Source organism: Octodon degus, unplaced genomic scaffold, assembly GCF_000260255.1.
Source record: "Octodon degus isolate 3935 unplaced genomic scaffold, OctDeg1.0 scaffold00073, whole genome shotgun sequence".
NCBI lineage: Eukaryota > Metazoa > Chordata > Mammalia > Rodentia > Octodontidae > Octodon > Octodon degus.
In genome coordinates, this window is record NW_004524649.1 from 7,494,243 (window position 1) to 7,505,783 (window position 11,541).

An 11,541-nucleotide genomic window follows, 5' to 3' on the forward strand; every position below is an offset into this window, starting at 1 on the left:
AAAAAAAAAAAAAAAAAAAAAAAAGGACCAAAAAAAAAAGTACCAAAAATTACACTAAAAGGAAAATTACTGAGAATTTTTTCCTTCCAACTATTTCTTTCCAGGCAGGATCATCACAGCAGGTAAGTATGAAAATATACCCTAAAGTTTTAAATGCTCTTAGAAAATACTTTATTAGAGGACACTCTATGAAGTCTACAGCTAAGCCAACAGGGAAGTGATAAGCAGCAAAATCAGTGACTTTCAAGTCTACCCCTTCTTCCTCCACCCCCATTCCTGTAAGACTTCAATCTTATCTGGAGTGTGAGGCTAGGGAAGTTTCTATGAGTACACACCCCCTAAGAAACTCACCATTGGTTACTACTTATCTCAAAATTGGCCAACTTGTCCAAACCGAATGACATGTACAAGAAGTACATAAAGATGATAACTTGCTATATTTACCATTTTAACGTTTTTAAGAGAATTCATACCAAAGCGGATTGAGGGCAGCTTTGCAGGTGGGCCTGCTGCAAAACACAGGTTCATACTGTACAGGAGGCAGATCCAGTCGTTCTTTCAAAGGAGTGAGGAGACAGGCCAGTGGGACCACCATTCGCGTGGCCTCCAGACGGCTGGATGGCCACAAATTCCAACTGAAGCGCACGCCATCGCGTTCTTCATTCTGCTGAATGAACTCCAGATATGTCGTCATCATCTAAGAAGGAACTAAAGAAAAAGCTTTAGTTGTATCTGAAAAGCTCATCTAAAACCTGAAAAAGATGGTCTTGTAGCAGTGTTTCTTCAATACTAAGTTAGGAAAGACTCGGTACTTAACTGTACGATAGTATCTACCTTTCCCCCAATCCCAAAGGTCAATTAATTCAGACTTGTCTTTTACTGCTGCTGTTTTCTCAACTCTTGTCTCTAGCACTTAAAAAATTAAAGTGGGAGGTTTACAATGATTTGACCATCTCTAATGCCATCGAATTTGCTACTATTTTAAGCCTCCTCACGGATCTCACCTCAGCTCAGACAAGGCAACTTCAACCCTCTGCCCATGGGGAAGTCTTGAACTCTGTTTCCACACCTATCTTTCTCTCTGATACCCTTCCTTCCTTACCCAACAAAGTACTGTATTAAACATTATGTTCCAAGTAATGGTGGTTTTTGGTGTCCTTTTCCCTTCCCATTTTGTTAACTATGGAGAAAAGTAGTACATCCTATCTGAGTCCAGTCCATTGCGGAATCAGTTCTGACCTAAAGTCTTTCTACTTTTGTCACCAAAATGACAGAGGAAAGTTTGTTATTATGCAAGTCACAATTGGACCTCCTTCCTCACTACAGCTGCTTGTGCTCATGTCTTGTAAGGCTATACCAAATAAAGTACTTCTCAGGCTACATCTTCTTTTTCTGTGTGTCGTGATGGGGCTAGAACGCAGTGCCTTGAGCATGCTAAGGGAAGAGTTCTGCCACTGAGCCACATCCCCAGCCAGACTAAGCTGTGTTTCTACACCTCTTATACAGGCCCTAAAATCGAAGGTTACAACATCCAAACAATTGAGATTCAAGGGAACAAGCCTCTCAAGAAAAGCAGAAAAGGAGCAAATTTTAAAATCCATGGTAATCGTGGAAGCAGCCCATATGCCCATTAACCACGAATGGATAAGGAAAATGTGGTATTTACACACAATGGAGCACTACTCTGCCATTAAAAGGTTAAACTTGAGTCATTTGTAGGAAGATGGATGCACCTTGAGACCATAATGTTCGGTGAAATGAATCAGACACACGAGCTTAAAAATAGTATGGTTTTGCTTATATGAGAAACCCAAAGTATAAATAAATCAAAGAGCAAAATAAAAGGTAACAGAAATAGGGAGATAGAACTTCTGGAAATGTGAAGGGGACTAAGAGATACAGGAAAAAGGAGAATGCAAGGGACTGTAATAGAAGTAAGATGTGTCCCATACATGTATCAACTTCCCACAGCGAATGTTTATGGCGCGGCACAAGCATACACTAATAAAACATACATCTGTCATACTAACGTGACCATCGTGCCCACTTCATGCAGTGCTGGGTAACAACTGTCTCCATGTTATTCTGAGAAGTGGATTAAAGCAATGATATTACCCAGCTAGAAAAGCAATCATTTATTCTACAAAGGACCCAGGCAACAAAAACTCCAAATGTGTGGTTCAACTCTTCTTTATTCCTGGCAAGAGCACGAATCTGAAACACTGCATACAAAGAGACTTTTCTGCAGCTTCCTGGAGAGTTCAGGGACACGGGGTGGAAAGGAGAGCAAGTTCTACCGCGGCACATATGACAGGCGCGCTCCCCTCTCGACATAATTCTTCATTATCTACATACTAAAACAGTTTCCTTCTCACTGCCACCTTCTCTTCACCCCTCCAGATCACTGTGTGTGTGCGTGTGGATTTAGGACAGGGTTACAGTGTGTACAGGGTCGCAGGGTCTCTGTGTAGATCGGACTCGTAATGATCCTATATACAGCCTCCCAAGTGCTGGGATTACAGGCGCGCGCCACCACACCCAATCTCAAACTACTGATTCTTAACCATGGGCACACAATCAAAACTTGAGAGGGTCCACTAATCCTCGGAAGCTGCATGAGAAACCGTGTGCAGGAGACAGTGTTCATCTTTCTAAGGAGATGAGTCTGTGGCTTTCCCCAAATTTTCTAACAGAGTATCTGAGAGGTGAACAGCTGAATGAAGCGGTGAGTGAAGGAAATGCCTGGAGAGACACAGCAGGGACACCACCGGGAAATCTGACCATTCTTATCTCGCTGAGACATAACTTTCAAGACACTGAAAACCCGCTTCGACAAGATTAAGAAAAATGTAATCCTACTCAGGAGTCTGACGACCGGGCTCAGCTTCCACCTGTCACAAAAACCTCCGGCGCGTTTCAATTATAAAACGGGGGTGGGTCCTTCCGACCAGAGGCTGGGAAGTCAGGACCGGGTCCTGGACGCCCGGCCTCAGCGGGGACGCTTCTCTTTCGCAGACTCCTGGCTTATCAACTCCCTCCGACTCCCCTGCCAGCCAGGAAAGGGGCTCATCCCAAAAGCAGCCCACCTCTCCGCGGCATTTGGTTTCCAGCCCTCTGTTGCCCGTGCCCGCCGCTCACCTGGTCAGCGCCGCTCACCTGCCCCGAGGCGTACTTGCCCACAGCGGCAAAAGTCCAGCTCCGGCTCCGGGTCCCTCCAAGTCCAGCTCAGCTCTCAGCCAATTGGTCAACGCCCATGATGTCACTCTACGGAGAAGTACATTAGCCAATCAAAGAGCGCATCCGGGCAGGAGCGCGGAAGTGACACATTCAAAGAAGCCACGCCGCCATGTTGGAGGAGGGCAAGACAGTACCGTCCAGCACTTCAAAACCACATTTTCCCAGAACGCACGCTTCCTTAAATGTACCTCGGAAGGTTTCAGTTTCGGAAAACCTCAGTGCCTCCGGGCCGCTCTCTAGATATAGTCAGCACTCCTGACGGGGTCGCCCTTTTACATTATGACGTCAGTGTGCATCAGGGGCTTCCCGCCCCTCTCGGCGCCTTAGATACCGGCAAGCAAGGACGATGACGTGTAACTCCGGACGTGGGAGCGGTGCCGCCGCGGGAGGAACCGGAGGCTGCCGGGAAGAGCGCGTCGGGGCGAAGGGAGGGCGTGTCCCGCTGCGCATGCGTACTGGCTATGGGTGCTGTATCCCTGTCTATAGACATTACAATACCACAAATCTAGTTCAACTTCACGCGACCAGATTTCCTCTCATTTGCTGTAGCGGCTTTCTAGGGAAACCAGCACTAGGACGGTGTCTACGTGACTCCCTGTCATCCTTAAACAAGGAGATCTGAGTAACTGAACGGTCGTATTTGTACAACTTTCCACACGTTGAAAGAGGCAGACAACAGTAGTTCACTGCGAAGAATGTAACCATCTGTACGAACAAAAATAAAACTAAAGGAAACGAGCCCGTTAAGCCTACTCAGACAGGGAGACCTTCTGGACCACATAAACCAAGAAGCTGCAGGGCGTGGTAGCCCACGTCTCTAATCCCAGCTGAGACAGGAGGGTTGTGAGTTCGAGACCAGCCTGAGCTACAAAATGAACGCAAGGCCAGCCTGCGTTGCACAGGGAGACCCTGTCTCAAAAAGAAAAAAAACAAAACCAAATAAGAAACCAAGAAGCAATACGATACGAGGCGCGACCGGTATGGTTGTCGACTCTTTAAAACGTACCGCAATAACAGACCTCCCCACGGATCGCGCTCCACGCCCCTCCCGTCCCGTCCAACCCGAGCACCCTCGTCCTGCCCCGGCCCCGGAAGTCCTGGAGCCCGAGGAGCGCGCAGGGCACCCGACCGCGCTCATGGCTGCGCCCCGCAAGGCGGTGATCGTGCCCGGGAACGGAGGCGGGGACGTGGCCACGCACGGCTGGTACGGCTGGGTGAAGAGGGCGCTGGAGCAGGTAGGAGACGAGGCCTCCCGGGATCCGCCGAGGGCCAGGGACAGCGTGAGCCGCAGGCTTCTTCCTCCTGTGCCGCTGTCTCAGACCCTGGCACTCATGGCTGAGATTCTGGTGGGCAAAACTGCTAGAAGGCTTTCTTGGGGGTGAGGTTATTAGAGTAAAAGGAACCATTCAGGATTACACAGATCTGCTGCTACCCGTTCAGATGTAGGGCTTCAGTTTTGTATCTTCTGCTTACAGCTCCGGATTTTTAAAAAGATTCTATGTAATATTTAATATATACAAAGCATGAATGCAACACGTAAGTATAAACCAAAAAACATGTAAAATCCGAGTAGGGATAACGCAGTGAATCACAAAATCATCCTGATATTTTTTGCTTCTGAAAACCTCATTTTACAACCCATGTGTGTACCCTGTAAACAATGTACTGTTTAATTTGGCTGTGAGCTTTACCAACGTGGTTCCCCATTATAGGTTGTCTTGTGCACCAGGATTTTGTCTTAAATCCCTTTTCCATATTCCGGCAGTTAAGAGTGCTTCCTGGGTTAACCCTAGAAGAGAATTTCAGCAGAGTAATACGTCCAATCGAGTCAATAAATGCAATTTAATAGGCCTCTGCAATAGAATTCAGGGTGTGGCTGAAAACCACAGGCAGAGCTTCAACCCAAAAGGTCTGTTGGGGTGGGAGGGTGCCCCCGGATTTCTGAACCAGGCTTCTGTGCCCAGGTTCATTAAGTCCCCGGGGCACTGTGAGCTTGGTTCTAGGTCAGCTCAGTCTGTCCAGAATACCTTCCCTTGTGCCCTCTCTATAGATACATGCATTAGACGTAGACACAGATGCGCAAAGGCACACAGTTCTCTGCAGAGATGTAGCAAGCTGACTAGATAAAAGAATACATGCAGATGGGTTTTATAAGGAAGGATGGTATATTCATGTGGAATCCAAGAGCACTTACTTAACCCACTTGATTTCATAATACAAGCAAGCAAGCAAACACTCAGTTGATAAAGATATCAGATGTTTCTTCATATTAGTAAAGTATTATTTGCAATTAAGCTCTTTATAACAGCTTTTTTCCTTCTTGTGCTATAGATACCTGGTTTCCAGTGTTGGACTAAAAACATGCCTGACCCAAGTAAGTTTTAAACTTGTTTTTCTTTTATTGCATTTATCATATTTTTTGAGACAGGGTCTCACTAGGTGGACAAAGCTAACCTCAAACTTAGAGCAATCGTCCTGCCTCAGCCTCCAAGTGCTGGGATTACAGACATGTGCCTCATGATGAGCCTTAAACTTTTTAAATGGCCTAGGTTAGTTGGGTGTTGAATTTACCATTTTGGGGTGCAAGGCAGAGAAGAGGAATACCATAGTAGAGAAGCCAAAAATAAATACATAACTACAAATGAATGAAGTAAATAGCTTTGGGAGGAGGATGTAAACCAAAACACGTGGAAAATGCTAGCCCAAGAAAAAGACCTGAGCTTGGTAAAATTTAATTTTAAATTCTGTGAGCAACCTAATTTTCTAGAAGTGGACTTTTCAGGTAAAATCTGTGGGTGTTCTAGTTCAGGCAGAGATATGCTACAACTTTACAGTCTGAGATCCTAATACATAAAAATGTAGGGGACTCTAATTTAAAAAGCCCTAGGGACTAGAAAAGAGCCTAGCATAAGGCAGATGCTCCCTAAGTATTTGTTGGCAGTAGGGACTGTTACCCCTGCCTTCCCTATGGCAACCCCCCCAGTTCAGGGGTGCTCTCCATTGGAGCCCTAACATTTAAAAATATAGCTCAGCGGCATCTAAGCCTGCCTGGCAAGTACAAGGTCCTGAGTTCAATCCCTGGTACCAAATAATAAAATACATACTAGTGTTCCTTTTGCTCTGGGTGTGTTTGTGACTTGTCTCTGGAAAGACAGAGAACTTTAGAATAGTGTCAAGAGAGGTTTTTTGTTGATTTGTTTTGGTTTTTTTCTGTATTTAGCACAGGGTTTCACAGGGTCTTACTACATAGATCGGACTTGTGATCCTCCTGTTTTCAACCTCCCAAGAGCTGGGATTACAGGTGCGCCCACACTCAATCTCAATCCAATCGCCTTCTCAGCGTGCCCCACAGGCAGGGCCAGCACAACATGCCCAGGGATCAAACCCCAGCCGGTGGGCTCTGCCTAAGCAGGCGCTGTAGTCCACTGAGCTATCAGGCTGGCCCTATCAACAGTTTTTAAGTTTGAAAGTAGACATTAAAACTTCTAAATTATACCTTTATTCTTTTAGTATTTTTAAAACAAAAATGGAAAAAAAAAGAAAAAGTAAAACTACTCAAACTACAGATTTAGGTCTTTCAACCGGCAGCACATAAATCTGAGCCCCCCTCCAAACAGCCTCAGCCTGTGGCCATTTGTGCGGCCTAAAGGAGTCCAGAAGCCAGGGAGCAGTGTCTATGAGAGGGTGGGGTGACATTAGGCCAAGACTGCCCCTATCGAATGACTTTGTCACCCTGAACCCCAGTTACAGCCCGGGAGAGCATCTGGCTGCCCTTCATGGAGACGGAGCTGCAGTGTGACGAGGAGACCATCGTCATCGGCCACAGCTCCGGCGCCATCGCAGCCATGAGGTGTGTGCTGTGGGCACTGCCCCTTCGTGAGCCCAGCTCACCTTTTCCAGTGGGGACCTCAGGGGTGCTAACCAGATCTGCCTTAATTCCTTCCTGGTTTGAGTGGGGGTCTGAAGTAGTAACTGCTCAAACTAGGATGCAGTGATCCTTCTCAAACCCTAGCAGCTCTCAACACTGCCAGCCACCCACTCCCTTCTCTCCTGCCAGCTAGAGCACCTGGCCACTGTGCAAGAAACAGTAGACACATCTGCTCTATCTCTAGAACGTTCCATCATCTGATACCCTTATTTCTTGTCTGTCTCCTGCCACTAGAACATAAGCTCCACAAAGATGAACTTGTTAACTGTGAGACTGAAACCCTAGGGACTAGAGAGCCTGGCAGATGGCAGATGGCCCCTAAGTATTTGTTGGCAGTAGGGACCGTTACCCCTACCTTACCTATGGCAAACCCTGAGTTCAGGGGTGCTCTCCATTGGAGCACTGTGGCTCCCTACGTAGCTCAGGGGCAGGGGACTTCCTGGTTGAGCTGGCCTGGTGGGGTTGGCTTCTCCCATGTTCCCTATGCTGGATGACAAAGGATAATAGTTTTATTTGTATGGCTGCTGATCCCCAGCAGGCACTCAGGGTATCACATGACCTGCAGATCAGAGAATCTTGCCAAATCCCGCAACCTTTCAGCCAGAGTGATCAAAGCTATGGTAACAGTAGTGGCTTGGAGCACAGAGCTACTCCACTGTGGTATAGTCCTGGCCTACCGGATGCTAATAAGCTGCCAGAGCTGTCTGGAAAAGAGGCAGGCTGTATTGCTGCAGTCTGTCCCAACTTGAGCCTGTTCTCAAGCCACTGGGGAAGATTGGCCTTCTGTATAGGACTTTTTTTTTTTTAGCTAGCTCAGGTTGCCTTAAGGTGGGTCTGGTGAGGTTGTGGAGCTGGGGATCAAACCATGGTCCCCTGCGCCTGACTTGAGTTTGCTCAAGCAGGCGCTTTAAACAACTGAGCTAACCCGCAAGTCCCCTGGCTTTCTGTATAGGACCCCTGAGTTTACTGCAGGGTTGGCAGCAACCTTTTAAGAGCTGACTGCTGGCTTCTTAAAGCAAGGGAGTAAAGGAAAGAAGCAGATGTAAAACCATCACAGTAAGGTTTGGGGTTTTTTTGTTTTGTTTTGGGGAGAGGGGGCAGGACATGGATACAATCACAGGGGACCTCCATAGATTACTGGTGAATCACGAAGTGGAAACTGCCCTGGCAATGGAGAGCACTGGAGAGAGAAGCTCAGGTGACCAGACCTAATGTCTCCAATAACACAGACTGGCTCTGTCCCTGAAGAGATGGAGTGGGAAGGACAGGCTGCCACCTAAGGAGTGTGCTTGCCAGGAGTGTTTAACCTCAGTCTAATTATGAGAAAAACAAATCTAGATTAGGGGGTACTATACACAACAACTGTCCTAAGCTCTTATTAAACAAGATCAGCATAAAAAATGGAAACGTGATAAAAAGTCACAAAAACCAAACAAGTGCATGGTCCATGACTGGACCCAGGATGGCAAAACCAGTTTTAAAGGACATTTTTGGCATAATTGGGAGAAAAACAGATGCAGATACTACTACTGTGTCAACATTAAATTTGTTGGCTATAATAATGGAATTGTGGTTATATCAGAATACAATTCCTTGATAAATACTAAAGCAAGAGTGAACTGAATTTAACAAATCTAAGTACTCTTGGTCTTTCTATTTGTTGTAAGTTTGTTTTTTTCAAGAGTAGAGTTAGGAATAGAAGGCTGGGGAGATGGCTCAGTGGATAAATGCTTCTCTGGCAAGCACAAGGACCTGAGTTCAATCCCTGGTTCTGCAAATAAAATTAAAAAAAAAAGAAGAAGAAGAAGAAGAAGAAGAAGAGTTAGGAATAGAAGTGTAGGCCCAAGAACAAAACGCTGACCCCAAGTGTTTCCTGACACAGGACACTTCTTGAAACTATCCCATTCAACACCTCTCCTTAGCCTGGTCTTTGCTGAGCAAGGTAATATGTTCAGTTAGTCAGGTACCACTTGCTGAGCAGCATACTGGGGACCAAGACTAGTAAGGCTCAGCCCACAAGGAGCTGATGGTTTAGTGGGAGACAGATGCAGCACAAGTGAATAGTAATACAGGGCCACGTGGAGTATGTGGAAATACAGGTTCATTTCTGGTATTTATTTCTTCAAATATGGTTCCCAGACCACTAGTATTAGGTGGGTTAGGGAAGGCAACATGTCTTAAAATGCAGATTACTGGGCCCCAACTCCAATGCCTCTGGGTCTAATGCTCTGGAGCTTAGCCTGGGAATGAGGGAGGCACTTACCAGAAAGAATTGTTACATAGCTTTTGCTTGTTGAGGAAAGGAATGCAGAACAGGTCTGGGCTACCTTGAAAAGGAGTAGTTTAGCAGAGTGTGGTAGTTCACACCTATAATCCCAACACTGGGAGGCTAAGGCAGGAGGTTCACAAGGTCAAGCCCAGTCTGGGCATCTTAGCAAGATCTCATCTCAAAATTTTAAAAATTTGTAAAGGGCCTATGGATAGAGTTCAGTGCAAAGGCCATGGGTGTGATCCCCTACTATCACACACACACAGCAGGAGCTCATCAAGCAGCTGTGGTTGTGGCTCTATCTGCAATCTCTTTGCCATTTTTCCATTAACCTCAATACCCTGTGATGCCCGTTTTCAGCAAACTCTGTCAAGTGAGTTATAGTTTGTTGACTTGTAGGGGATCAGATGTGACCTCTCTTGGCTGACCCCCACCCCACTTTTCCCTCTCCAGGTATGCAGAGACCCATCGTGTCTATGCTATTGTGTTAGTGTCTGCATATACATCAGACTTGGGGGATGAAAATGAGCGTGCCAGTGGTAAGTCTAAAGTCGGAAAGCTCCATAAAGCCCTTCTCCTGACAGAGGGCTGCATGGGTTATAAAACAGGCCCAGCTTTCAGATAGCAGAAGAAAAACAATCTAATAGCGCAGAAACACTTCATCTATCTCTGGGCGTAAGCCAGGTCTGGACATGTGAGTAAAAGTCCAGAGGGCCTCTTTCCAGCCTAAAGCCTAGAATTGAACCCTAGTCTTCACAAGAGCTAAGTATCAGTGTCCAGACACAAACAGAAAGTGCCTCAGACTCACAGGAGGGCTCTGGTCCCGTTGTCTGCAGGGTCCCCACAAGGTATTCTAGGGTGTCAGGGAAGGGTGATACCCCTGGGCACTGAAGGTTTTTGGGGGCAGAACCAGGGATTGAACTCAGGCCCTTGCGCTTGCCAGGCAAGCGCTTATTCTACTGAGCTATCTCCCCGGCCCCTTAACTGAGGTTATTTTTATCCCCTCTAGGATACTTCAACCGTCCCTGGCAGTGGGAGAAGATCAAGGCCAACTGCACTCACATTGTGCAGTTCGGCTCCACGGATGACCCTTTCCTTCCCTGGAAGGAACAACAAGAAGTGACAGACAGGCTGGGGGCCAAGCTGTACAAATTCACTGACCGCGGCCACTTTCAGAACACAGAGTTCCATGAGCTGATCAGCGTGGTGAAGTCGATGTTGCAAGTGCCCTCATAGTCCAAGGGCTCCTAGCATCTGCATCCCAGGGGAGGGAGGGCGGGGATACACGTAACCCTTACCAGACGTCACACAGTTGCTGGAAGTGTCTGAAAGCACACGTTTCCATGGGCACTCTTTAAGTCACAAACAGCATTTCCATTTTCCACAGAATCTAAGTTTCCCCAAACTGCTGTGACCTACAGCCATACCTCTTCCATGGATAAGGGACCTAAAGACAATTTGTCCTTGTTCATCTGAAGAGTAAGTCAGAAACAGAACCCAGGTTTCCTGGTCTCAGTCCAGATGAAATCTGAACAGGTTTTCACATGTTGGAGACCTATAATCTCTTCCTCATAGAAATAAAACTTTTATTAGGGAAAGGGAATGTGAGTAAAGGTCCAGAGCATTGCTTAGCACTCAGGACATGACTGCTGTTTCGGCTGGCCCAGGATATTAAAGCTTTCACCAGTGACACTGCCCACTGACCCTACTCCTTCGAACAGGGTGAGAGCACAACACACAGGGAGGCTGAGTCAGGCAGTGCCTGGGTCAGGCGGGGAACAGAAACACAGCCTCACATAATACCCCACTAATAAGTGACAGATTTGTACAGGGTGAGGAGTGCAATCAAGGCCATGAGAGCCCAGCGCTCGGCTGAGCTGCTGTCATGTGTAAACGTGATAAGATCTAGCCAATTTTCTGATTTTTCTAGGGAAAAACTTCATCCTGTCGTTTTTAAATTTGGGGAACACACATACATGTATCCACAACCCTCATATCCAGGAAACCACATTGTGAGTTAAAAATTTTGCAAGCAGTGTGGCAAGATCCAGGTCATCCATTTGTGACCATGGCCACAAGCATTAACTGACACAGGTGCTTTGGGGTA

At 46.7% G+C, this 11,541-nt stretch overlaps 2 protein-coding genes across 7 annotated transcripts in view; one reads left to right on the forward strand and one right to left on the reverse strand.

Moving 5' to 3' along the window:
• Sec23b (Sec23 homolog B, coat complex II component) overlaps positions 1-4,024 on the reverse strand; it is a 31,862-nt gene extending 27,838 nt beyond the window's left edge. The window contains exons 1-2 of one of the 6 annotated variants that reach the window (XM_023720212.1): positions 3,157-4,024; positions 474-697 (exon numbers count right to left, since the gene is read on the reverse strand). In XM_023720212.1, the coding sequence (XP_023575980.1) occupies positions 474-697 (224 nt within the window). In that variant the 5' untranslated portion in view covers positions 3,157-4,024. Of the gene's footprint in view, positions 1-473; positions 712-3,123 lie in introns of all 6 variants that reach the window. The other 5 variants (XM_023720210.1, XM_023720211.1, XM_004635594.2 and 2 more) reach the window with 5 other exon arrangements.
• A 197-nt stretch (positions 4,025-4,221) lies between these two features.
• On the forward strand, positions 4,222-11,433 carry Rbbp9 (RB binding protein 9, serine hydrolase). Its single transcript, XM_004635596.2, has 5 exons — positions 4,222-4,472; positions 5,569-5,611; positions 6,982-7,087; positions 9,888-9,973; positions 10,444-11,433. Exons 1-5 carry the CDS (start codon positions 4,374-4,376, stop codon positions 10,668-10,670), a joined length of 561 nt encoding a protein of 186 aa, XP_004635653.1. The 5' UTR covers positions 4,222-4,373; the 3' UTR covers positions 10,671-11,433.
• The last annotated feature ends 108 nt before the right edge of the window (positions 11,434-11,541 follow it).

What these genes read in the sequence shown, in the direction of transcription:
- Rbbp9 (XM_004635596.2), top strand. Translation starts at nt 4,374, where the DNA reads ATGGCTGCGCCCCGCAAGGCGGTGATCGTGCCCGGGAACGGAGGCGGG. An exon ending in GGCGCCATCGCAGCCATGAG is followed by an intron (nt 7,088 to 9,887) that starts GTGTGTGCTGTG and finishes TTCCCTCTCCAG; the next exon opens with GTATGCAGAGACCCATCGTG. An exon ending in TGAAAATGAGCGTGCCAGTG is followed by an intron (nt 9,974 to 10,443) that starts GTAAGTCTAAAG and finishes TATCCCCTCTAG; the next exon opens with GATACTTCAACCGTCCCTGG.